This window comes from Delphinus delphis, chromosome 18 (assembly GCF_949987515.2).
Source record: "Delphinus delphis chromosome 18, mDelDel1.2, whole genome shotgun sequence".
Lineage (NCBI taxonomy): Eukaryota > Metazoa > Chordata > Mammalia > Artiodactyla > Delphinidae > Delphinus > Delphinus delphis.
Window position 1 is genome coordinate 74,447,687 of NC_082700.1, and position 25,055 is coordinate 74,472,741.

Here is a 25,055-nt window from a genome sequence, read left to right on the forward strand (position 1 = left end):
TAAAATATTATTGCTTTAAAATGAAAGTGAAATTTTGCTACAACAGGCTCTGAGAATACATTTTGGAGCTTTTAAGTGCCCTTAGGAGTTGTCTAATGTACAAAAGCCTCTTTTTACAAACTGACACAATTCCACAGTACTAACTTGTAGTAAAGCTACACTTAGGGGTCCTTCTAGCTCAACAACAATAATATGTCACATCAGCTATGTTATCTGACTACTTTTCTAAAATCACTTGAGTCGTAAAGTCACATGGTACTGTTTTGTGGGTAATTTTTCCACCTACTAGTCAACTTAATTATCAATTCACTTTGGAGGAGCACCCAACAGTGTTAAGTTAGAGGACCCTCCACGTGCCCATCTTTTGCGAAGGCATTTGTGTACATTTTTGTACCCTGTTCAACATCTACTGAGCTTGTATAATGTCGGAGATTGCACTTTGTATTAGTGATATAAGAGGGGAACAAGGAAACCAGACAAACTCCAAGTTGTTTCAAATCCCCGTCTCCAAGTTACCATGTTATTTTAGCCTTCTGATGCTTGGTTCACAGAGAATCGAGTTTTTCATTGAGTATCGTCTAGAGTTGCTTTGATTATTAGTTTATTTGTGTAAGTGGTCGGTCTCCCATGGTGGGTGGTGCTTATCAGATGATGCACCACCTGATAACAATTTCTGATAAAAATAGGAATTATTATCAAGAGCCTCTCTGACCTAGAGCTCTCAATTTGGTAGCAGATTCCAAGCTTTAAAAAACATTGTTACATATCCTCTGTATATATAATACAGGGTACAGAGAATAGGGAATGACGGGGGTGGGGTTAGACATCGATAAACAAACAATTGAGTACAATTTGCTGCGCAAGGCGGTTGTCAGTGAAGGTAATGACGCTCCAGCTTCAGGGGCCCATTTGTACGGTCACTTCCAAGGCCCTGGGAGGGGCCCTAGCAATGTCTTCACGGTCTTGTGCTTCTGTAAAATTTGCAAAAGTAAGGTAATGTTCCATTCTTTTTCTTTACAAGGGCCGTCTAAATGGTATAAGTTTCGGGTCTCATAAACCATGCATCCGCCCGTGACGGTCCACTCTGATAAAGGTAGGAGCGGTCTGGGTTGGGAGAAGACAAAAAGAGAAACAAAGTTAAGGAAGCGATTTAAGTGCCGGAACTCACTCCTATATCCTTAACAACCGACTGGGGCACACACCGCTTCTTCGGGAAGACATGCGTCCTACAGGCAGATCCGGCAGGCTCCGAGCTCTCACGCCGGAGGCCTCGGAGGCGGGGCGAGAGGCCTCCCGGTGATCGGAGGGAAGAGAGGCTACCGGACAACCCGCCGCTGGGTATCCGGCCCATCGCGAGCATGCGCGTGCCGGCGGCCCGTTCCCGCGGTATCTTGTCCGTCCGGGCCGCCGTCGCGGGTGGGGAAACTCCTCCGGCCGCGGTCTCTGCGCATGCCCGGGAGGGCGGGCCCGCTTCCCACTCCCGGGAGGAAGGCGAGAGCGGGTGATGTGGGAGCCGGCGGGAGTATTTGCCGGCTACACAGAGCGTGGGCCGGAAGTGGAGGAGCCGAGAGCGGCGCCGCGGGAGCTCCGGGCTACACCGTGGCGACGGCGGCGGCCCCTCGGCTGGAGGAGGACGATGAGGAGCGACGGAAGCGGCGCGGGGGGACGCTTCTCCGCGGCGCTGGGTTCCGAGTCCGCGGCCGACTGCGCAGCCTGCGAGCAGGTCTAAGTAAGTGCGGTGCGGGCCGCGGGGCCGCCGTGTCCCGGGGCCGCGGGGGGCGGCCGGCGAGGGCCTCGCGGGAGCGCGGGGCTGCGCGCCCAGGGCCGTGCGGGACCGGACGGAGCCCTCTCCGCAGCCTCGCCGGTCGAGGGGGGAGAAGCCCAAACAGACGCCGCTGTGGGAACCGAGGCGCGCCGATTCCCGACCGCCCTCCGGTGCGGCGCCGGGACGCTGTCCTAGAAGGTGTCTTAGAATTCGCTGTCAGTGGTGTTTCCAGTAACGTGTACAAACCGACGCGTGGACACCATCCATCCCCAGCCCAGCCCTCCCCCGCACACAGGAAAAGTGCAGCGAAAATCCCAGCTGCCAGGTGTGAGACATGGAGTAGTCCTGGCCCACTCAGGTCAAGAACAGGTTTAGACCCTGCGAATTCCATGGCAGGAACTTTGGGGTGTTTATGAAACGGGGCGGGAGCACCCCATAGAATTAAGTCAGTTTTGCTGTAGAGTCTTGTCAACATGTGTTTTCTGCAAAATGCATTACGAGAGTTATTGCCCAAGATATCAGAACCCCAGACAAAGTGTTTTATTCGATAGCTCTTTGGTTTAGGTTCACCATGTTACAGTTACTGCATAGAAAGGCACAAGAAGATGTGGGCTTTAAGTTTTGATGCTTGGCTTTTCATGGATCCTCTCCTGGTATCTTTCAGCACGCGTTAAGAACTTGTGCGCAAGCGTGGGTTAATCTCGTATCTTTTGCTGAGAGGTTAAGTTTTATTCCACGAGCTAAGAACTCGTGGTTGACCATCTAGTGGTATGTCATAATTGTCCTGCTTACATCCTAGACTGCTCAATTCAGTAGTTGTTAATAGAGACTTACTGTGTGCCAGGCATTGCTCTGTCGACTGAAAATACGAATTTGCATAAAATGATGTCACTGTCATCAAGGAACTCACAGTCTCTGTAAAGCAGATGAATTACACTACGGCAGTGAGTGCCACCACATGAATTTGTACAAACTACAGGATGTGAAATGGTTGGCAGTAGGGAGTAGAGGACCAGGGAAGGCTTTCTGAAGGAGCTGCTACCTGAGCTGGGTTTTGACAGGAAAAAATAAGGCAGCGCCCTAATTCCTTCCTGTGTGCACCTACTCAGGTAATCTCCAGTGAGTCCTACCATTATTTCATCCAGGTCTAGCAGACCTTCTAGTTGTACTTACTCTGCTCTAGTAGATAACAAAATGCTTTAACTTTTGTCTCGTACAAGTAGCTGCATGTATTAACATACTGTGTTACAGTTGATCGCAGCCGTGTTTCAATTACGTGTTTGACCCCCTTTTTACACACCAGGAGACATATATTTAGAAAGCTTAAGTGAGTTGGCAAAAGCCACCCAGCTGTCAACGTACGGAGCCTGAAAACACCCTCGTTCCCACAGCACGACGCTGCTTGCCATTGATAGGTCCTTTGGAATGATGAAAGTGAGCCAGCTTATGAATATCTGTACATACGGACCTTGGCGAGCCTCCTGGCTTCTCAGCCACACCTCAGGCCCGAACGAGAGCATTTACTAACCAAGCTGTCCTGGGTCAACATTGTGACTTTAGAAGTGGGTACAGGAAACAATCCAACCTAACCTTTTTCTGGGATCTCTTCTCTCCGGTCGCTTACCTCAGGAAAATCTACTTCTGTTTCTCTGTTTTTCTTTAATTTAGAACTCGGTTGTTACTCAGAGATTCTAAAATCTTTCTAATTATCGGTTAGTCACCTCAGGAATGTTTGAGGCCCTTATATACTCTTTTGAGAACAGACCTAAAAAAAAAAAAAGGGTTCTAGTTTTTCTATTTAAGATTTTTGCCCCCTCAAGTGATAGACTGCATAATAAATTATTACATTTTACGTTGCTGTTTCGTATAAGTCTCAACTCCTACAGCCGTATATTGTACTGGAATTGCAAAGCTGTAGTGTATCCAGGGCGTGAACTGTGTGCATTTGTGAGCTAGCCTGAGAATCTTACTTCTTCTGTAACACTGATTTTATAAGCAAATAAATTCCAAGTTTCACCCGTTTAGTTAATAGTATTTAGAACACTATCCCGTCGTAAGTTGGAAAGGTCCTGAATTTCATTATCAGTTTTAATTCTTACATCAGTGTTTGCATTTTTAGCCTTGTGGATCTATTTTTTTAACCCTTTTCTTTCTTTGATATTTATAATCTCAGAATAAATTGTGATTGACTTCCACAGTGACAAGAATCTGTTATCTTTGTTCTCTCAGAGTTGACTAGATTTGCGAAGTCTTCTGTGCTTCAGGCGAAAGGGAAAGCACAAAAATGCTACTAAGTTGCTGCCTGGTATAATGTTCCAGATGTCTGCTCGAGCCAATTGAAATCCCAGTTTAAATCCAGCATCTCCATAGGCAGTTACTGTTGATTTGTCCCATAGGACTATTAATACACACTTTTTCATTATTGATGACACGTGGGTAACCATTAGGGAAATAGATAATTCATCCTGTGGTGTCTCCAGCACACGGATAGTGGCTGTTTGTGTTTTCATTTCAGCTGTGCAGCTGGCATGGTTTCTTAACTTTCCAGTGCTTAGCAGAAAAGGAGATCCATTGATGCAGGAGGGCTGAATCTGCTTTCTCTGTTACTTGAGATGTGATTGGAAGCTGTGAATTCCCCCAGAGGATACCATTCTCCCCCTGTAATGCAGACGTTAGGTGTGACACATGACTTTGCTTTCCACTTTTTAGTCTTCCCTTGAACCTACACATGGTTTTGTCACTTGTCAGGTATGTTTCTGTAATGTACGAGCAGTTTTTATTTTTAAACAAGATGTTCCTAAAATTATCAATCGAGATGGATATAAAGGCCTTTAAAATAATAGTACATTTATGACTTCTTAAAATTGTATTTATAATTGGTTACTCTTCAGTCAGATTGTTTTTGGGGGAAGTCATATTTAATTCATGTATAGGTAAAACATCTTTTGTAGTTTTCAAAGACCTTTTACTGTTGGCAGAATCAGTAAATGAATATATACTGTGCAATATGATATAAACTTCTGCATTTAAAAAATAATGAGAATAATTAGCATTTACTTTTTTTTTTTGCGAGACAGTTCCAGCCTTCATTAAAGTATAATTTTATCTGCGATTGAAAGAGTAACATATTTGTTCAGTTTACTCTGCTGGTATTATTGGGGCAGTCATAATTAAATGTATCCATTCCCATAGTTTGAGCTTTAGTTCTTGATATATCTATGTTGTTAATCTTTATTTATTTTAAATTTTTGGATAAAATATTGCTAAATGAATAAATAAGTGGAATAGACAGCTGTTTGATGGAAAGTAAGAGAAATTCTTAACCCTAGAGTTGTACTTTGTCCTGTTTTTAAAAAATTGGCAAAAATTTCCCCATGGTTTCTTTAAGTATTCAAGCATAATGAAATCCAGAGATTACTAAAATTATGTTGTGACGGACACATAGTTAAGGTTTTCTTTTTCTTTTGCTCTATGTAAGGACAGTGTGATCTTTCTCTAATTTTCCTTGGCCCCTCTATAATTAAATTTATGTTAGACATATACAGTTACATATGCCCATGATCCCTGAGTAGACCGAGGGCTACTGAGTAGATCATGAGCTACTTAGGAATAGGACTGCATATTTATAAGTTTTAAATAGTCTGTAGTGTCTGAGCACTATGATTCAGATAGCAGGTGTCTGCAAGTATTGGTGGCGTTGTCTTTAATCTTGAAATACTATGATAAGATGCAATGGAATCTGATGAGGCTGGGAAACCAACCCTGGGACCATTTTGTGGTCTGGGCTGGGTTTGAGAACTCCCTTGGGGGACGTGTAGTTGTGTTCTGAGGACTCATATGATTGAAGGTGGGCATACGTTTGGTATTGATCTCTCTTTTTTTTTAAGCCTCAGCTTATTGAACAGTTATTTAAATATTTTTCCTTAGAAATGGAACCATTTGTGATCCTCCAAGTACATATATGAGGGAGCACATAAGGTGATTAAAGGAGGTCAGATGCACATGTTCATCACTCACTCAGTTGACTGGTCACTCAGCTCACCCTGTAACCAACATGGTGGTTCTGACAGCTTCACAGCTATAAATTGTTTATATTTTTAGCCTTAAATGGGTTATTGTATACTTATATGGGCTGATATTTAAAGATAGGAAGCATATGGAGCAATAAAGGTGAACAAAACAAGTTAATGACTATAAAATTCTCAAGATGAGCATCATCAGATTTCTACTTTTCATTCATTTGCTCAAAGTACTTATAGAGTATAAAAAGATACTACTAATATTTCAGAACCATTCTTTTAAAAAGAAAACAATCATAATTAGATTTACTTTGTCTATACATTACAATAAAAATTAGTCTTTTTTTTGCGGTACGCGGGCCTCTCACTGCTGTGTCCTCTCCCGTTGCGGAGCACAGGCTCCGGACGCGCAGGCTCAGCGGCCATGGCTCACCGGCCCAGCTGCTCCGCGGCACATGGGATCCTCCTGGACCGGGGCACGAACCCGCGTCCCCTGCATCGGCAGGCAGACTCTCAACCACTGCGCCACCAGGGAAGCCCCTAGTCATGTTTTTAATAGATTATTTCTTGAGAAGTGCTCACTAATATCAGATGGCACCTCTGACCACTTCATCTAAATAAAAAGCACAAAAATTGTTTTTAAGGTTGATATTTTTTCATTCGGATATAAGACCTGTGCATGTTATAATAATGTACCTATTATTGATATTGTAACATAGTTAAATTTACTTTGCATGTTATTTTATATGTAGCCCTAGAATCAATTGTTTTTTAAAAAATATATTTGTTTACACATCATGCTTTTTTGTTCATAATTAACATAAAGCATGTAAAACATCAGATGAGGAGGATTTGTTTAGTTTTGGGTAAGTCTGTGTTGTTAACGAAGCATCAGGTACTCAAGGAACAGATAAATTGAGATATCGATGGAGTAGACATGGAGAATGGGAATAATTCATAAACAAGTATGATGGTTGGAGCCATGAGAAAGAATGAAATCCCTGAGGGAAAGAAAGGTAAATACACAGGGCCTTGGAAAATGCCAACATTTAGGGGTGGGTCAGAGCGAGAAACACAGGGATTTGATTATACTGGAAGCTGAGGAAGATTCCAGGTTTGGTGCTACTTAGGGGTACAGTGTTGCAGTGTGGATTGAGAAAAGTCCATTGGATTTATTAGTAAGTGAGGTTTGCTTTTTATGAGAGATCATCACAAGAGCTCATGCATCAGATCCTCTACTAGCGAGTAGTTAGCAGTTACTGGGGTGGTCGAAGCCATAGATAGATGGGCTTTAGAGACATTTGATATGTGAGAGCTGGTGTGATAACTTGGCAAAGGTAGAATTGAGAAATGAGAATAAGTGAGGTACTTATTTAAGACGTAGGCATAAGATTAGAAACAGTAATAATGTAGAAGAAGAATGGCAGATGAAGGATATTGGTTGACCGAGCTTCTATGCTCTACAGGTCTAATGTTCTTTCCCTCTAAACAGCCTTTTTAAGTAGTATAAACATTGATTTCACTTGGAGTACATTAAACTCAAATTTCTCTTTATTGTTTATGATGCTAAGATGTTATCAGCAGGTGCATTGCAGCATGCAAAAGAACCTGGCAAATAACCCATCTCTTCTGGCAACACATTTCATAAATTTTCCTCATAGGATGTACTTTTTTTTTTTTTTTTTGCGGTACGTGGGCCTCTCACTGTTGTGGCCTCTCCCGTTGCGGAGCATAGGCTCCGGACACGCAGGCTCAGTGGCCATGGCTCACGGGCCCAGCCGCTCCGCGCCATGTGGGATCTTCCCAGACCAGGGCTCGAACCCGTGTCCCCTGCAGTGGCAGGTGGATTCTTAACCACTGCGCCACCAGGGAAGTCCGAGAAAAGGTTTTGTTAACCCTTTATTCAAACTAATTTTTTGACAAAATAAGTGGAAAACTTACTGTTAGCTCTAGGATCTGTGCAGTGGACTGTACCGGCGGCAATGTTCATTTTTATTGATCATCATAGCATCTGGGTTTATGTGAAGTTGTTTTTACATCTCAGCAGATGGCTCTAGTAATTGTACTTTGTTGATAGTTTCAGCAAATTTATCAAAAAAAATCCTTCCTATATTGTTTGATAGATCCAGTTCCATTAAGAGCATGGAGGTGTGATACAGAAGGAGGAGCAGAAATTATTGGCTAATTGGGTTATAGGAAAAATAAGGCAGTTCGTGCATGGAGGTCTCTTTCTAAACCGCCAGTATGCCGTAATGTATTATAGAGAAGAGACACACACTCTAGAACAGTTTTTATTAACCTGTCCTTAAAATTGACATCCATTTGATATTCCTCAAAATGAACTGATTTTATTGACTTCCACAGTTTAACAATCCATTGCAAGATTACCTTTGTTTATCACAAAGTCATTTAATTAAGGCAGCTTTTCAGGAATGCTTTGTGGAAAACTGCAAGGTTAAATCCCTACTGTTCCTAACCAATAATGGACTCAGATATGCCATTTTTCTGGTGTCCAGTCTTAAATATATATGTCTGACGCTCAGAATGCAGTTGTGTTTTCTTAGAAATCTAATAATTCAGATACATTACTGGATTGTTCATTTAAAAAAAAAAATTTAGTTTTGAATGTATATAAAGTGCTGTACTACCCATAGGGATACAGTAGTGAAAAAGAAAAACACAGTTCCTGGCCTTACACATTTAAATTCAATATTGTATGTTGAAAAGATTCTGAAGACGAAGCAGCTGTTATAGGAAATTACCAGTGATTTAAGAAGCATCCATACCATGAACATAATGAGATTCTAAGAGACTCAGAAATAGTTAGATGCTTTGAAGTCAGAGATTAAGAGCTTTGGGTCAAAAAGGCTTGATTTCTCGTCTTGTCTCTAGCATTAATCAGCCTTGTAAACGTTAGCAAGTTGCTTCACCTCTCTACCTGTTTTTTTTTTTTTTCATCTGTAAAAGGGAAATAACATTACGTGCTTCCTTAAGTTGTGAGGATTAAATGACTTAAATTGGAAAAATGAGTCAGCTGAAAATTAATGAAAATTGCTCAGACACTGTTACGCCCTCAGAGATGCCACCAGAGCATGAGGTATGCTGGGGACTGTGGTTCCTGACAGAGGAGCCCAGGAAGACGGCTGCTGTTATTCACTAACCATGATCACAGGGAGACCACACTTCCGTCCCAGCCTCACTTCACTTCGAAATATGTCATCTCAGCCAGTGAGCAGGTCTCTGGATATTGAGAGCTAGCGCATCAACAATTCCCTATTCCGGGGTTAAAATGCCCTTAAATATTTCTGTAGTTACAATGGGAGAGCTGGTTGGATCAACAGTGAGATGCTTGAGCAGAACTTATTTCAGAAGCTCTCACTGATCATGGATCCTGTCCTGTTCCCATCCTCTGGAAGAAAGAGGAGAAGGAAGAGCCCAGTGCGAGAGACCAAAAGGCTGATCGCTGTACAGAGCTTGTGATTTCTGGGGAAGAGCTCAGAAACTTGTTTTCAGGAAATTTCTCAACAAAAGATTTGACTGTCATGTGATGCTGGCATATCTCATGTTCTCAGGCATTTCTCATTATATGAGGTTAGATTTACTGTGTACATTATAGAAAGACCTTTAAAAAATAGATGTTTTGCCATAATTTCCTATGAATGATTATAAATATATGCAAGCAACTGTGTGTTTAAAAAAGCAAATTTATCTTTAAACATCTAGTTGCAGCTCCCAAGAAGGACAGAATGAAATAAGATGATGTAAAAACAAAGATCATGGTAATGATGACAGTCATGGTAATGACCATAATAGCTGTTTACTGAGCCTTTTCTGTGAGTGAAGTCTTGTTTTGGAGGCAGCAAAAAAAAAAAAAAAAAAAAGAGGCTACTTTTTTAAAAAAGATACTTTTTCAAAGTTTGAAAATCGAAAACTTTATATAGTTTAATCTATATAGGTGGTTTGAATTTCAAAATATGCCCTGTCCATGTATTATGAGGTTTATGTTTTATTTAGAGTTGTATTAGTTTTTTATACGAACTTCGATGTGAAAACTTGAGTCAATTCGCTCCTGATTATCCAGGTTGTAGGAGTGCTCTGCCATGCCCTTATCAAATTCCTATATATTTTTTTCTTATAGGTGCTTGGTAAGTTCTAATTTTGATGTTAATTCAAGCAGAACATGGTTAAGAATGTAGTAGTACAGCCAGAAATACTAGTCACAAAAGCAAATGAAGTTAATATACCTGTAGCATTTGTAAATGCTTTTTTATTAATTTTATTTGATAATGCTGACCAGCTTTATAAATAGGCATTTTTAGAATTCTCATTCTACTGAAAAGGAAATTCAAACTGGAAATAACTGATAAACCCAAGATTATTTAACAAATAAATGGTAGAGCAGACTTTAAGGGTGATGGAATTTTAGTGGTTTTTTCCTACTATATCACCAAATAAGTGATATTTGAGTTACTCATCTCTCTGATACTTCTGCCATAAACGATTGGCTTGACTATGAAGAAAAGTACATTTTTTCCCTAAAGAAATATCTTAAATGGTATCTTATTTTCCAGATGACACAGTGCCTTAGTATATTTGTATGTTATATCCCAAACCTTGTTAATCCTAATCATTATACAAAAATTATTTTATTTTGATGTATAAAGTAAATGCCAGTCTGTTTTCAAATTTTCCTAATATAACTTCCGGGTACAAATGAAAATCATTCTCTTAAAGAAATAAAATTAAGTAAGCATTAGATGAAAAATTTAAGTGCTCAGATGTGTTGTTCAGACTTATCCACTACAGTGAAGGATTATAGAGTAGCCCTGTATAATTTAAGCTGTTGATGAATAGTGGTCAGAGATTGTAAACAGCATTGATTATTGACCTGGAACAGTTATTCAGTATTCAGTGTAATTGGCTTATTTGGCTGCTGTAGTGTAGCCTCTTTCAATCTGGTTCTTATCCAGGTCTGACACCTAAGGCTCAGGTATTGCTTCTCTAGTTGTTAAGCTTGGATTTTTGTTTTACCTCACATACCTGCTTTTCTCTGGCTTAACATAGTGCTTATTGTAATAAAACTTGCTGCAACTGGGTGGCAGTGTTGATTTTAGAGAAACTTCAGAAAAATGCTACACTGTTGGTTTATGTTCAAAGAGAGTTATTTGAACGCAAATTCAGATTCGAAGGTCCATGTTTAGCGGAATAGTAAAATATTTTTGATGAGATTATAATGAAAAATTGAATCTATTAAATTGTCTAACTCATCTTTGTAGCCAGTATAATTTAACTTGGTTTTCAGTGTTTAAATCTAATTTGATGAACTAAAATGCCACATTTATTAGCTTATGACATACAGTAAAATTTTATAAAGATAAGTCATTAACAATTATTTATTAAATTTAAGAATAACTTCTTTATGGTAGTTTTGTTAGTGAGTAAAAGAGAATGTAATTTTTAAAAATGGTAAATATATAAGTAAATGAGTACTACATAAGCAAAATTGTGACATCTCACCTCTTGTGCCTTTTTAAGACAACACACATAAACTTTATTTGATAACAAAAACAATGACTTCTGAAAGCTTTTCTTTTGTATTTTCTTTACATCAGTTATAGTTTTTAGCAAACTTTAAAAAGATTTTTCTCCAGTAAGTCGTTTTCTTCATTTATCTCTGGTTCTGAAATAGAATTTCTGTGTCTTTGTTTCACACTTATCCCCCAAGTGTTTATGGCCTTATCAGTATACTGTAGCAATCTTTGTTGACCCGCTGGTATGAAATTGCAGTGAGGGCTCTATAAAAGATTGAGCATATTTCACAGTATTAACTATCTAAAGTTTCTTTTTAATCAGATATGAAAGACAAATTATTAGACTTTTTCTTAAAAATAATACAATATTAGAAACTAGTGTTCCATTTAAATTATTTTTTAAATTTAGCTGTGAGAACCTCCAAATAGAAGGGAACGTATTTTATATTTTTTATTTTAGTTTAGTTATAATTTTTTTCTATAATGTGAAAAAGAAAATTGACAATAAATTCTATTGGATTGGTCTTGATAGGTTAGAATCTGTTAACTACCTCTTTAATAAAATTTGCCCTCAACCTACCTAGCTCAGTAAAGTTGTTTTGGGTCCATCTCCTAGAGAAATGGAAACAAAAGCAAAAATAGACAAATGGCACTTAATTAAACTTAAAAGCTTTTGCACAACAAAGTAAATCATAAAGAAAACGAAAAGACAGCCTATGGACTGGGAGAAAATATTTGCAAACCGTGAGACCAACAAGGCCTTAATTTCCAAAATATACAAACAGTTTATACTGCTCAATATCAAAAAAAAACCCCAAAACCCTCAACCCAATCCAAAAATGGGCAGAAGACCTAAATAGACATTTCTCCAAAGAAGACATACAGGTGGCCAGTGGCACATGAAAAGATGCTCAGCGTCACTGATTATTAGAGAAATGCAAATCAAAAACTACAATGAGGTACCACCTCACACTGATCAATCAAAATGGCCATCATCAAAAAGTCTACAAATAATAAATACTGAAGAGGTTGTGGAGAAAAGGAAGCTCTCCTAAACTGTTGGTGAGAATGTAAGTTGGTGCAGCCATTATGGAGAACAGGATGGAGGTTCCTTAAAAACTAAATATAGAATTACTCTATGATCGAGCAGTCTCATTCCTGGGCATATATCCAGAAAAGACGAAAACTGTAATTCAAAAAGATGGATGCACCCCAGTGTTCATAGCAGCACTATTTACAATAGCCAAGATGTGGAAGCAGCCTAAATATACATCAACAGATGAATGGATAAAGAAGATGTGGCGTACACACACACACACACACACAGAGTGGAATATTACTCAGCCCCAAAAATGAATGACATAATGCCATTTGTAGCAACATGAATGGACCTAGAGATTGTCATGTTAATTGAAGTAAGTCAGACAGAGAAAGACACCGTATGGTGTCACTTATATGTGGAATATAAAAAAAATATACAAACGAGTTTATTTACAAAACAGAAATAGACTCACAGATATAGAAGGCAAACTTATGGTTACCAAAGGGGAAAGAGGGGGAGATAAATTGGGAATTTGGGATTAACAAGTATACACTGTTAGATAAACAAGGACCTACTATGTAGCCCAAGATACATTCAATATCTTGTAATAACATTATGGAAAAGAATCTGAAAAAGTTATATGTGTGTGTGTGTGTGTGTGTGTGTGTGTGTGTGTGTGTGTGTGTTATGTATGTATCTATATATAACTGAATCACTTTGCTATACACCTAAAACATTGTAAGTCAACTATATTTCAATTTAAAAAAAGAATAAAATACCAAGGAATAAATTTAACCAAGGAGGTAAAAGAATTGAACACTGAACACTATAAGACATTAATGAAAGAAATTGAAGGATACACAAGAAAGTGGAAAGGTATTTGGTACTCATGGATTGGAAGAATTAATATTGTTCATACTGCCCAAAGCAGTCTACAGATTCAGTACAATCCCTATCAAAATTCCAGTGGCATTTATCTCAGAAATAAAACAAATAATCCTAAAATTTGTATGGAACTACAAAAGACCCTGCATAGTCAAAGTATTCTTGAGAAAGGAAAACAAAGGTGGAGACATCATGCTTCCTGATTTCAAACTATATTACAAAGCTATAGTAATCAGAACAGTATGGTATTGGCATAAAAACAAACACATAGATCAGTGGAACAGGATAGAGAGCCCAGAAATAAACCCACACATAATATGTCAATTTATGACAAAGAATATACAATGAGGAATGGACAGTTTCTTCAATAAATGATATTGGGTAAACTGGGTAGCCACATGTGGAAGAATGAAACTGGACTACTGTTTTACACCATACAGAAAAATTAACTCGAAATGGATTAAAGTCGTGAAATTTAGCACTAACTCAAAAAGATATATGCACCACCATGTTTACTATAGCATTATTTACTATAGCCAGGATACAGAGACAACCTAGGTGTTCATTGATGGATGAATGAATAAAGAAAATGTGGGATGTGTCTGTGCGTACACACACACAATGGAGTATTATTCATCCATTAAAAAGGAGGACATTTTGCCATATATAACAACATGGATAGATCTGGAGGGCATTATACTAAGTAAAGTAAGTCAGAGAAGGACAAATACTGTATGATCTCACTTATATGTAGATTCTGAAAACAAACAAAACAACCCCATACTCATAGATAGAGAGAACATATTGATTGTTGCCAGAAGCTGGGGGTAGTGAGCAAAATAAAAGAAGTGGGTCAAAAGGTATAAACTTAACAGTTGTAAAATAAGTCATGGGGATGTTATGTACAGCATGGTGACAAGTTAATACTGTATTGCATGTTTGAAAGTTGCTAAGCGTAGATCTTAAAAGTTCTCATCACAAGAAAAAGATTTTGTAACTATGTATAGAGATGGATGTTAACTAGATTTATTGTGATCATTTTGCAGTATATACAGATATTGAATCATTATGTTGTACACCTGAAATTAATATGGTATATGTCAGTTTTACCTCAAATTAAAAAGTTGCCCTCACCTTACCTAGCTGACCAGTGGGTGCACCAGGAGAACTAGAAGCATGCTGCTTGGTCTCCAGGCTCTTCTGTCTGCAAAGCTGGGACACGGCCAATCCACTTATGCTGCAGAGCGTTTGTTCCCTCATATAAAAAATTGGGAACATGGCATCAACTTATTTTTCTGTCAAATCAAGGAGAATACATGAATGAAAGTACCTGCATTTTTTTTAAGAAAATGAATATAGTTTGATGAATATTTGTGTTTCATATATACAGCAGTGGAGGGAGAAAGGAGACCTTGAGAACTGAAGGGATGAAGAAAATTAGAACAATCGATTTTGTGGATGGATTGATGTAGGTTTCCAAGGATTCACCTAGTACCATGATTTATTACATCATGGATCTAACTTTTAAAATAATAGATGTATGTTGAATTACTGATTCTCCCTATCTCTGTCTCTCTTCAGGACGCTTACGGAGAGCCACAATGGAAAAGTCCTGGATGCTGTGGAACTTTGTTGAAAGATGGCTAATAGCTTTGGCTTCATGGTCTTGGGCTCTCTGCCGTATTTCTCTTTTACCTTTAATAGTGACTTTCCATCTGTATGGAGGCATTATCTTACTTTTGTTAATATTCATATCAATAGCAGGTATTCTCTATAAATTCCAGGATGTATTGCTTTATTTCCCAGAACAGCCATCTTCTTCACGCCTTTATGTTCCCATGCCGACTGGTATTCCACATGAAAACATTTTCATCAGAACCAAAGATGGAGTGCGTCTAAATCTTATTTTGATAAGATACACTGGAGACAATTCGCCCTATTCCCCAACTATAATTTATTTTCATGGGAATGCAGGCAACATAGGTCACAGGTTACCGAATGCATTGCTTATGTTGGTTAACCTCAAAGTTAATCTTTTGCTTGTTGATTATCGAGGATATGGAAAAAGTGAAGGAGAAGCAAGTGAAGAAGGACTCTACCTAGACTCTGAGGCTGTGCTAGACTACGTGATGACCAGACCTGACCTTGACAAAACAAAAATTTTTCTTTTCGGCCGTTCCTTGGGAGGGGCAGTAGCTATTCATTTGGCCTCTGAAAATTCACATAGGATTTCAGCCATTATGGTGGAGAACACATTTTTAAGCATACCGCATATGGCCAGCACTTTATTTTCATTCTTTCCAATGCGTTACCTTCCTTTATGGTGCTACAAAAATAAATTTTTGTCCTACAGAAAAATCTCTCAGTGCAGAATGCCTTCTCTTTTCATCTCTGGACTCTCTGACCAATTAATCCCACCAGTAATGATGAAGCAACTTTATGAACTTTCCCCATCTCGGACTAAGAGATTAGCCATTTTTCCTGATGGAACTCATAATGATACATGGCAATGCCAGGGTTACTTCACTGCCCTTGAACAGTTCATCAAAGAAGTAATAAAGAGTCATTCTCCTGAAGAAATGGCAAAAACTTCATCTAATGTAACAATTATATAATTTTTTTTGATTAATGCACTGTATTTTAATTTGTGCAGAATGATAAAGAATGTTCCTTTCTAGAAGTGTGTTATATCTGTACTTGTCTGAAGAGTGACATTAAACTTTGAAAGGACTTCAGTGCTCCTTTAAAATGATCCAAATAGTTTTTTACATTTGAAGGACTATAATCATTGGGATTTCATACATTTTCATCGAACCTTTCAATATGGTTATGTATCCATATCTTTAGTTTAGTATGCTATCATAATAGCATATTCAGAAGTTTCTTGTTGCTGAAGTTGTGTAATCTACGTGACACTTAGATTAATGACTAAGTGTGGAAGGAGACATGTAAACAAGAAACCTTTGGGTATTATTCCTTTAGTAAATATTGGGACAATCATGGTAAGCAAACTTAGTTCTGTAATTGCATTTTTCACCTTAAAAATGAAATGCATGATGGTATTTTATTCCTTGACTTATGCAATGCAATGTTTTTAATGTAAATACTGGTCATATACCAATGTATATGGTAACCTGGGTTATATCTATTTTTATGTAAACTCTATTTTGTTTTTAGCAAGAAATGAAATTGAGGCCTATGTGCAGGTTGCCATTGAATTTTGCTCTGGTGAATGCTGAGATCCAGCTTTTTCTTACAAATAAATGGGACCCCATTTTCCAATATAAACGTACCGTGTTTTGCTAGGTACAGTCTGGATCATGGCATGTAAAAATAGAAATTGAGAATTTTACTGCAGCTTTGATGTGCATATTTGAACTTTTTAACATTTGTAATTTTGGTGGCAAAGAGAATTTTAGCTTCTGTCGATTTTGTAAGTCTACAGCTGAACCACTAATAGCAGTCATAATGAAGATTAGAATCTGTTTAAGAATTAGCAAGTCTTATCATTACATTATTGTACATACTATTTTACAAGAATTCCCACATTTCATTTTTAAGTCCAAGTATCTAGGTATATCTGTCCCACTAAAGCCAGGATATCATTTATTGGACTTTCTGAAAATAAAAGTTACAAAAACAAAAGTAAATGAAAACTATATTCTTTGGTCTGATGTTTCAGTTATGAAATAGAAGAACTGCATCAAAAGACAGCTTTAGGAAGTCTTATTTATTTTCTACATGTGAGAATGTGCGGATAAAGGAACTCTAGAGCTTTTGATCACAGACCCTGTGACCACATTTAACAATTAAATGGCTGTAAGTGGGAAGTAGTATTTCGACATATAGAAGGTAAGAAAAATCTTATTTAAGAAAAGAGCCCCTTAATCCTTACAGGATTTACCTTAAGATATATAAGCTAAGTTGTTTCAAGCAGTCCTCAAAAATTAGATGTAATTGAGCTCTGTACATTATGTCAGCTTTAACATATGATATTCTGAGTATTTTAGCTATATTTATTGGCTTTGTGCAAGCAGCTAGGGCAGAGAAATAATGGGTCAGTAATCTTGACCTTAATTGAAACTCTTTCCATAGAGATAGGGCTAGAAATACTTTTGCCAAATAACATTCTTATCATTCACTTTATGTCAGTATTTAGAAAAAAAAATAAATTATAGCAAGTATGATTTCTAAAGGATAATGTTTTCTATAAATTGTAAAAACATCATGCGTTTTTAAAAAAAGTTGGAAACGCGTATCATGGAAGGTGTATTTTATATTTATAAATTCACTAAAATTAAAGGCTACTTTTCATCTTGTCAATCATAGCTATATAGAATGACTATCCTAAATAGTAATGTATTAACAAGAACGTTAATACAACAAAATGTAGTGTATTTAGACATGAGTTTACATGGCACACCTTAGACTTGTATCATTCTTTAAAGTTTACAAAGTACCTTATGTTTTCATGTGATGATTTAGTCTAGTACACTATGGAGGAATTTATCAACTTTAGTTATAAATATTATGCTGATGAAGTATAAAAAGCTTTTTCTTCATCAGTGTTTTGTTTTATGCTGCTTTTTTTTTTTTTTTTTTTTTTTTTTTTAGTACTCCAGGTTTATTAACAATCCCCCCCTCTTCTTTTCGACCCAGGACTTCAGAAGTTGTGGATTACATGTGTCCCATCCCTACCTTCATTCTCCTCTTTGGGTTGAGGAGCCTTTCTTTCTGCAACAAAAGGAAAAGGTGTCTAGGGTTGTAGCACATCTTTCCTTCCTAGTTTCCTTCTGTATTTGAGACTGGTTCCTTAGATGGGAAGAGAGTAGAAGACAAACTCCTATTATCAGGGGTCCATGAAGCCTGTGGCATCATTTTTTTAAAGCATGTCTAATATTGTGGCCAAAGCAATTGGTCTTAATAAAACATGAATTCTTCATGAGTCATACCTTAATTTTGGACTTATCTCTTAGTGGGAATAGGTGTGTGTCCATCTTGTTTATTAATTTTTGGCTCATTGATGTAAGAGCAGCTGTAGGAGTTTCTGAATGAGTTTTTAAGTTATTAAGCTACTGGAATTTGGAAACCCTAGATTGATTTTAAATATGGCAAGAAAAAATCCGTTGAGATCAAAATCCATTATTTTAAAAGGGATTATTGGGGGTAAAATGGCAAAAAAGATCTTAAAAAAAGATATTACAAAATACAGGAAAAAATCATTTGTAACAGATAAAAGAATACTAATAGGATAGAAACAACTGGAAAGGGAAATGTGACATCGTTCTTAAATGTAGATCTAGGAAATAATTAGCTGGTGAGGTTGGTGAAAAGGAAGCATAACATGTAAAACAGATCATTTGAACTCAAGGTGTTTCTAACGGAGAAGGCAACTGGAGCACCTGATACTGCATCTACCCTATGTCTTTGCAAACACTTTGACTGTAAAATTGGTGGTTTCCTTAAAATGGTGTTCTGAAATTTGTTATGGGGCAGCTTAAATTTATCTTTTCATGACTGTAGACAGTTGAGAATAACCCAAATTCTACCTTTGGTAATGCGTCACCAGATTAATGATACCGTAATATTTATTGAGAATCATACCACCTGATGCTTTCATACTCATTTCTTTTGTTTATAAGATTTGGTTTGAGGTGGGTATGGGCTTGTTTGGTGGAATTAAAGAATGAAGGCCATACTCAGTTTTATATAAACTAACATGCAAGCCCAGCCAAAGTGTAGTTTTTGACTGAGTCCTGTCCTTGAGGTTAGGAATAAATAAGGTAAACCTTAAAAGAGGGTGTCGCAGAAGTCACTTTTTAAATTAGACTATGATTGAGATATACTGAAAACCTCCACTGACCTCTCCCCTCTCTGTTTTTCTTATTATGTTTGACAGCAATTATGGAGAAGGAAATGTGAAAAGAATTAGTCATAATGCTTTTGGATTATCCTTAAATTTATGTATTTTCATATCACTCAGGTAAAGTTGGGAAATGACAGAGCACAGACATATTTTTAAAATCGGAGTAGAAAATAAAAAGCACTTCTGTTGACTTATATTGCCATATGCGCACATCATCTCAGCTAATCAGAAATAGTATATTCATTTGTATGACAAAATAAATGCATTCATCCTAATAGTAGTCAACACATTTTGCCAGATGGTGCAAATATACCTCCATTTATATTTTGTATCTTAAAAATGTAGTTTAACAATAGGACTGTGTGTAAGAGACGCTTTTTTTACGAAAAGTGTCATATATACATATGTAACAGGGATGAGTGTGTGTTGTTTAACATCATTTATAACAGAATTTCTGTCAGTACTCCATATACTGAAAATTCAAGTTGTTTTCAACTTCTTCAAATGCGTTCAGGATAAAATAAGTTAACCCAATTTCGTAATGTAAATCATATTTTTGTTATTTGCCATATTTTATTTGAAGCAGTGATAAAATTTTATAACTCAAATCTGAATGTTATAGTACATTATGTGCTAATCATGGCAAAAGCGAACATTTACATTTGTGTTTTTACAATAAATTTCTTTTAAAATACACTTTCTATTTTTCTGTACTGACATATGCAATAAATTGATACATTAAAAGTTTGATTAATGTCTTAAGATAGTTTGTATTCAGTCTTTTCTATTAATCTAGATTATATGGTAGGACATTAAAGCTTCCTTAATGATCAAATAAACTCCTGAATTTGTTCAGAAATTAATTTTTATTGTACTAATGGTGTGAATAAAAAGTAGAAGTTAGATTTATTTTCCCTTTCCTCGTATTTTTCTCTCACATACATTTCATTTAGGCTAATATTAAATATTTTCTATATGTGAACTGCTGGTGAATGAATAGACCCAAAGCATTTGATTAGTTACATTAATCTAGGAATAAATAGATTTTAACTGTTCATGGTCATGTTGTCTTGAGATTTCATAAAGTGCCCTTTTATGAAATTATGCTTTTTTTTTCTCTTATTATACTGTGTTAATGATTTGGGATGATTACAGAAATGGCCTAATATTCATTCGACCTTTAGGGGGCTGTAGCTTGCTTTCCTTAACCAGAAATTTGCATGCTTAAATAGTGTCACAACCAGCTGGATGATAGGAAATGTATGACAAACCTTAAATGGTCCCCTGTAAGTGCAGATGAAGAATTCACCTAGTGGAGACCATTTTTCCATGGGTAGATCTGGTGGGAAGAAGCATCCCTCATGTACTTCCCTGAGAGATCACCAACCTGAATCCTTTAAATAACTAGTTCTTATTTTCAAGTGATAATTTTTTCACATTCCTATTTCACTCTTCAACTCCTGCTTTACATCCTAAAGATGATGAGCAGTTGGATCTGGTTAGAGACTGTAACTCCTGTCTTATTAAGGGGAAGGGAGGGAAAAGATACCTTTTGAATACCTACAAGTGTAGAATGTGTTAATGTCATTGAACCCTCACAGCAAACTGTCTAGTAATTTACATATAAAACTCCCATTTCATAATAAACGAGCTCAGAGTGATTCAGTAATGTGCTCAAGATTACCCAGAATGGAGCTGGGATCTGAATGTATCTCCAGTTCTAAATCTAGGACAATTGCACATTCCCTCATTTACTCAGTGAAACAATTTGTTTTTATCCATGTTGGAGTTGATTTAAGACATTGAAATGAAATTAAAAGTGGCTATGTATAGAAAATTAGGAATATACAAGAAACTACACTTTTTTCAAAGTAGTTAAATATATGTTCCTGCAGGAAAATGTAGAAGTTAATTAACCTCATAAGACTTCTCATCCTCTTTCCTCAGCCTTTTATAGAAAAATTTAGGAGTCATCTTCCTCGTGAAGTGAAACTGATATATCTGATCTTGCTGTTTCTTTTTCCAATAAGATTTATTTTCCCAGCCTTTCCTCTATTACCATACCACCATACCAGTCCCTGGAATTATTTTATAATAGCTGACATTTTAATTGAATGCTTGTTATGTACCAGGTATTGTTCTGACTCCTTTTTGTCATTTATTCTTTTTTAAAAAAATTTTTGGCTGCCCTGTGTGGCTTGTGGATTCTAGTTCCCTGACCAGGGATTGAACCCAGGTCCACGGCAGTGAGAGTGTGGAGTCCCAACCACTGGACCACCAGGGAATTCCCTGTCATTTATTCTTGATAACTGAATAGTCTATGATCTGGTGTCCAAATCCACTGACCCCACTCCTCCATGTTTGTCCTGTTCTAATTTGTCAGAAAAATCTGCATGCCTTTCCCTAAGAGCATTTAATGACTTCATTTCTCATTAAAGTCAAGACTTCTTGGTCTATAAGGTCCTTCACCAACTACACAATCTCGTTGTGAAAGAAGTTTTCTCTTTCTGTTTCATAAGCCAAATTCATTCCTCCTCTATGTGTTTACCCGTGTCCGGTGCTTTAACTGCTAGGTGGAATGTCCTCTCACCTTGCTAGGCTCCCAAGCTCATCACCCGAATTCAACATTGTACTGGAGGTTCCATGCAGGACAATTAGGCAGGAAATAAAAGGCATCTAGATCAGAAAGGGAGAAGTAATATTTACAGATGATGTGAGCTTGTGTATAGGAAATCCTAAGGAATCCACTAAAAATATGAGAACTAATAAATGAACTCAGCAAGGTTGCGGGATTCAAGATCCATATACAAAAATCAGTTTCATTTGTAGACACCATCAATAAACCCCCAAATGAGAGTTCTGTAGCTTGGATTATGTACCCCAAAAAGATATGTTGAAGTCCCAACACCTGGTACCTATGAATGTGACGTTACTGGAAATAGGGTTTTTGCAAATGTCATTAAGATGTAATTCAAATGAGATCCTTCTGGAGTAGGGTGTACCATTAATATAGTATGACTGGTATCCTTATCATAAAAAGAGAAAAGACATAGAAACAGACACACATGGAGAGGAGAATAACATGTGAAGACACAGCCAGAGGAAAGATGGTCGTGTGGCAATGAAGACAGGTTGGATTTATGCAGCAGCACCAAGGAATGGCAAGGATTTCTGTCAGCCGTTAGAAGCTAGGAGAGAGAGTATGGTCCTGCTGACACTTTGATTTCGGATATCTCTCATTCAGAGCTGTGAGAGAATGAACTTTTGTTGTTTACGTCACTTAGTTTGTGGCTCTATGTTAATGGCAGCCCTAATATATTTTTTAAACTTCCATTTACAATAGCACCAAAAATAATGAAATACTTAGGAATGTACTTAACAATAAAGGCAAAATGTCTTCTCTGCAAACTACATAACATTTTTTAAAGAAAAAGAAGTCAAATAAATGGAAACTAATCACATATTTGTAGATTGAAAGATTTATTATTGTTAAGATGGCAATCAAGGGATCAATCCACGAAGAAGATATAACAATTGTAAATATTTATGCACCCAACAGAGGAGCACCTCAATATATAAGGCAAATGCTAACAGCCATAAAAGAGGAAATCGACAGTAACTAAAGTGGGACTTTAACACCCCACTTTCACCAATGGACAGATCATCCAGAATGAAAATGAGTAAGGAAACACAAGCTTTAAATGATACATTAAACAAGATGGACTTAATTGATATTTATAGGACATTCCATCCAAAAACAACAGAATACACTTTCTTCTCAAGTGTTCATGGAACATTCTCCAGGATAGATTATATCTTGGGTCACAAATCAAGCCTTGGTAAATTTAAGAAAATTGAGATCGTATCAAGTATCTTTTCTGACCACAACTCTATGAGACTAGATATCAATTACAGGAAAAAAAATCTGTAAAAAATACAAACACAAGGAGGCCAAGCAATACACTACTAAATAACCAAGAGATCACTGAAGAAATCAAAAAATACCTAGAAAAAACCCTATGGGATGCAGCAAAAGAAGTTCTAAGAGGGAAGTTTAGAGCAATCCAACCCTACCTCGAGAAACAAGAAACATCTCAAATAAACAACTTAAATTTACACCTAAAGCAATAAGATAAAGAACAAAAAGAACCCAAAGTTAGCAGAAGGAAAGAAATCATAAAGATCAGATCAGAAATAAATGAAAAAGAAATGAAGAAAACAATAGCAAAGATCAATAAAACTAAAAGCTGGTTCTTTAAGAAGATAAACAAAATTGATAAACCATTAGCCAGACTCATCAAGAAAAAAAGGGAGAAGACTCCAATCAACAGAATTAGAAATGAAAAAGGAGAGGTAACAACTGACATTGCAGAAATACAAAGGATCATGAGAGATTACTACAAGCAACTGTATGCCAATAAAATGGACAACCTGGAAGAAATGGACAAGTTCTTAGAAAAGCACAGCCTTCTGAGACTGAACCAGGAAGAAACAGAAAATATAAACAGACCAATCACCAATTACAAGCACTGAAATTGAGACTGTGATTAAAAATCTTCCAACAAACAAAAGCCCAGGACCAGATGGCTTCACAGGCAAATTCTATCAAACATTCAGAGAAGAGCTAACATCTATCCTTCTCAAACTCTTCCAAAGTATAGCAGAGGGAGGAACACTCCCAAACTCATTCTACGAGGCCAACATCACCCTGATACCAAAACCAGACAAAGATGTCGCAAAGAAAACTATAGGCCAATATCACTGATGAACATAGATGCAAAAATCCTCAACAAAATATTAGCAAATAGAATCCAACAGCACATTAAAAGGATCATACACCATGATCAAGTGGGGTTTTTCCCAGGAATGCAAGGATTCTTCTGTACACGCAAATCAATCAATGTGATACACCATATTAACAAATTGAAGGATAAAAACCATATGATCATCTCAATAGATGCAGGAAAATCTTTTGACAAAATTCAACATACATTTATGATAAAAACCCTCCAGAAAGGAGGCATGGAGGGAACTTACCTCAACATAATAAAGGCCATATATGACAAATTCAAAGCCAACATCATTCTCAATGGTGAAAATCTGAAACCATTTCCTTTAAGATCAGGAACAAGACAAGGTTGTCCACTCTCACCACTATTATTCAACATAGTTTTGGAAGTTTTAGCCACAGCAATCAGAGAAGAAAAATAAATAAAAGGAATCCAAATCGGAAAAGAAGAAATAAAGCTGTCACTGTTTGCAGATGACATGATACTATACATAGAGAATCCTAAAGATGCTACCAGAAAACTACTAGAGCTAATCAATGAATTTGGTAAAGTAGCAGGATACAAAATTAATGCACAGAAATCTCTTACATTCCTATACACTAACGATGCAAAATCTGAAAGAGAAATTAAGGAAACACTCCTATTTACCATTGCAACAAAAAGAATAAAATACCTAGGAATAAACCTACCTAAGGAGACAAAAGACCTATATGCAGAAAACTATAAGACACTGATGAAAGAAATTAAAGATGATAAAAAACAGATGGAGAGATATACCATGTTCTTGGATTGGAAAAATCAACACTGTGAAAATGACTATACTACCCAAAGCAATCTACAGATTCAATGCAATCCCTATCAAACTACCACTGGCATTTTTCACAGAAGTAGAACAAAAAATGTCACAAGTTGTATGGAAACACAAAAGACCCCAAATAGCCAAAGAAATCTTGCGAAAGAAAAACAGAGCTGGAGGAATCAGGCTCCCGGACTTCAGACTACACTACAAAGCTGCAGTAATCAAGACAATATGGTAGTGGCACAAAAACAGAATTATAGATCAATGGAACAGGATAGAAAGCCCAGAGATAAACCCATGCACATATGGTCACCTTATTTTTCATAAAGGAGGCAAGAATATACAATGGAGAAATGAC

At 37.0% G+C, this 25,055-nt stretch overlaps 1 protein-coding gene across 2 annotated transcripts; it reads left to right on the forward strand.

Moving 5' to 3' along the window:
• Nucleotides 1–1,486: 1,486 nt before the first annotated feature.
• Nucleotides 1,487–17,812, forward strand: ABHD13 (abhydrolase domain containing 13). 2 transcript variants are annotated; one of them, XM_059995812.1, is made up of 2 exons: nt 1,487–1,729; nt 14,824–17,811. In XM_059995812.1, exon 2 carries the CDS (start codon nt 14,844–14,846, stop codon nt 15,855–15,857), a length of 1,014 nt encoding a protein of 337 aa, XP_059851795.1. In that variant the 5' UTR covers nt 1,487–1,729; nt 14,824–14,843; the 3' UTR covers nt 15,858–17,811. The 2 variants fall into 2 exon arrangements, with proteins under 2 accessions (XP_059851795.1, XP_059851794.1); XM_059995811.1 differs by lacking the exon at nt 1,487–1,729 and adding an exon at nt 14,688–14,710 and having other exon boundaries at nt 14,824–17,812.
• The last annotated feature ends 7,243 nt before the right edge of the window (nt 17,813–25,055 follow it).

Coding starts and splice junctions, on each gene's coding strand:
- ABHD13 (XM_059995812.1), top strand. CDS start 14,844: ATGGAAAAGTCCTGGATGCTGTGGAACTTTGTTGAAAGATGGCTAATA.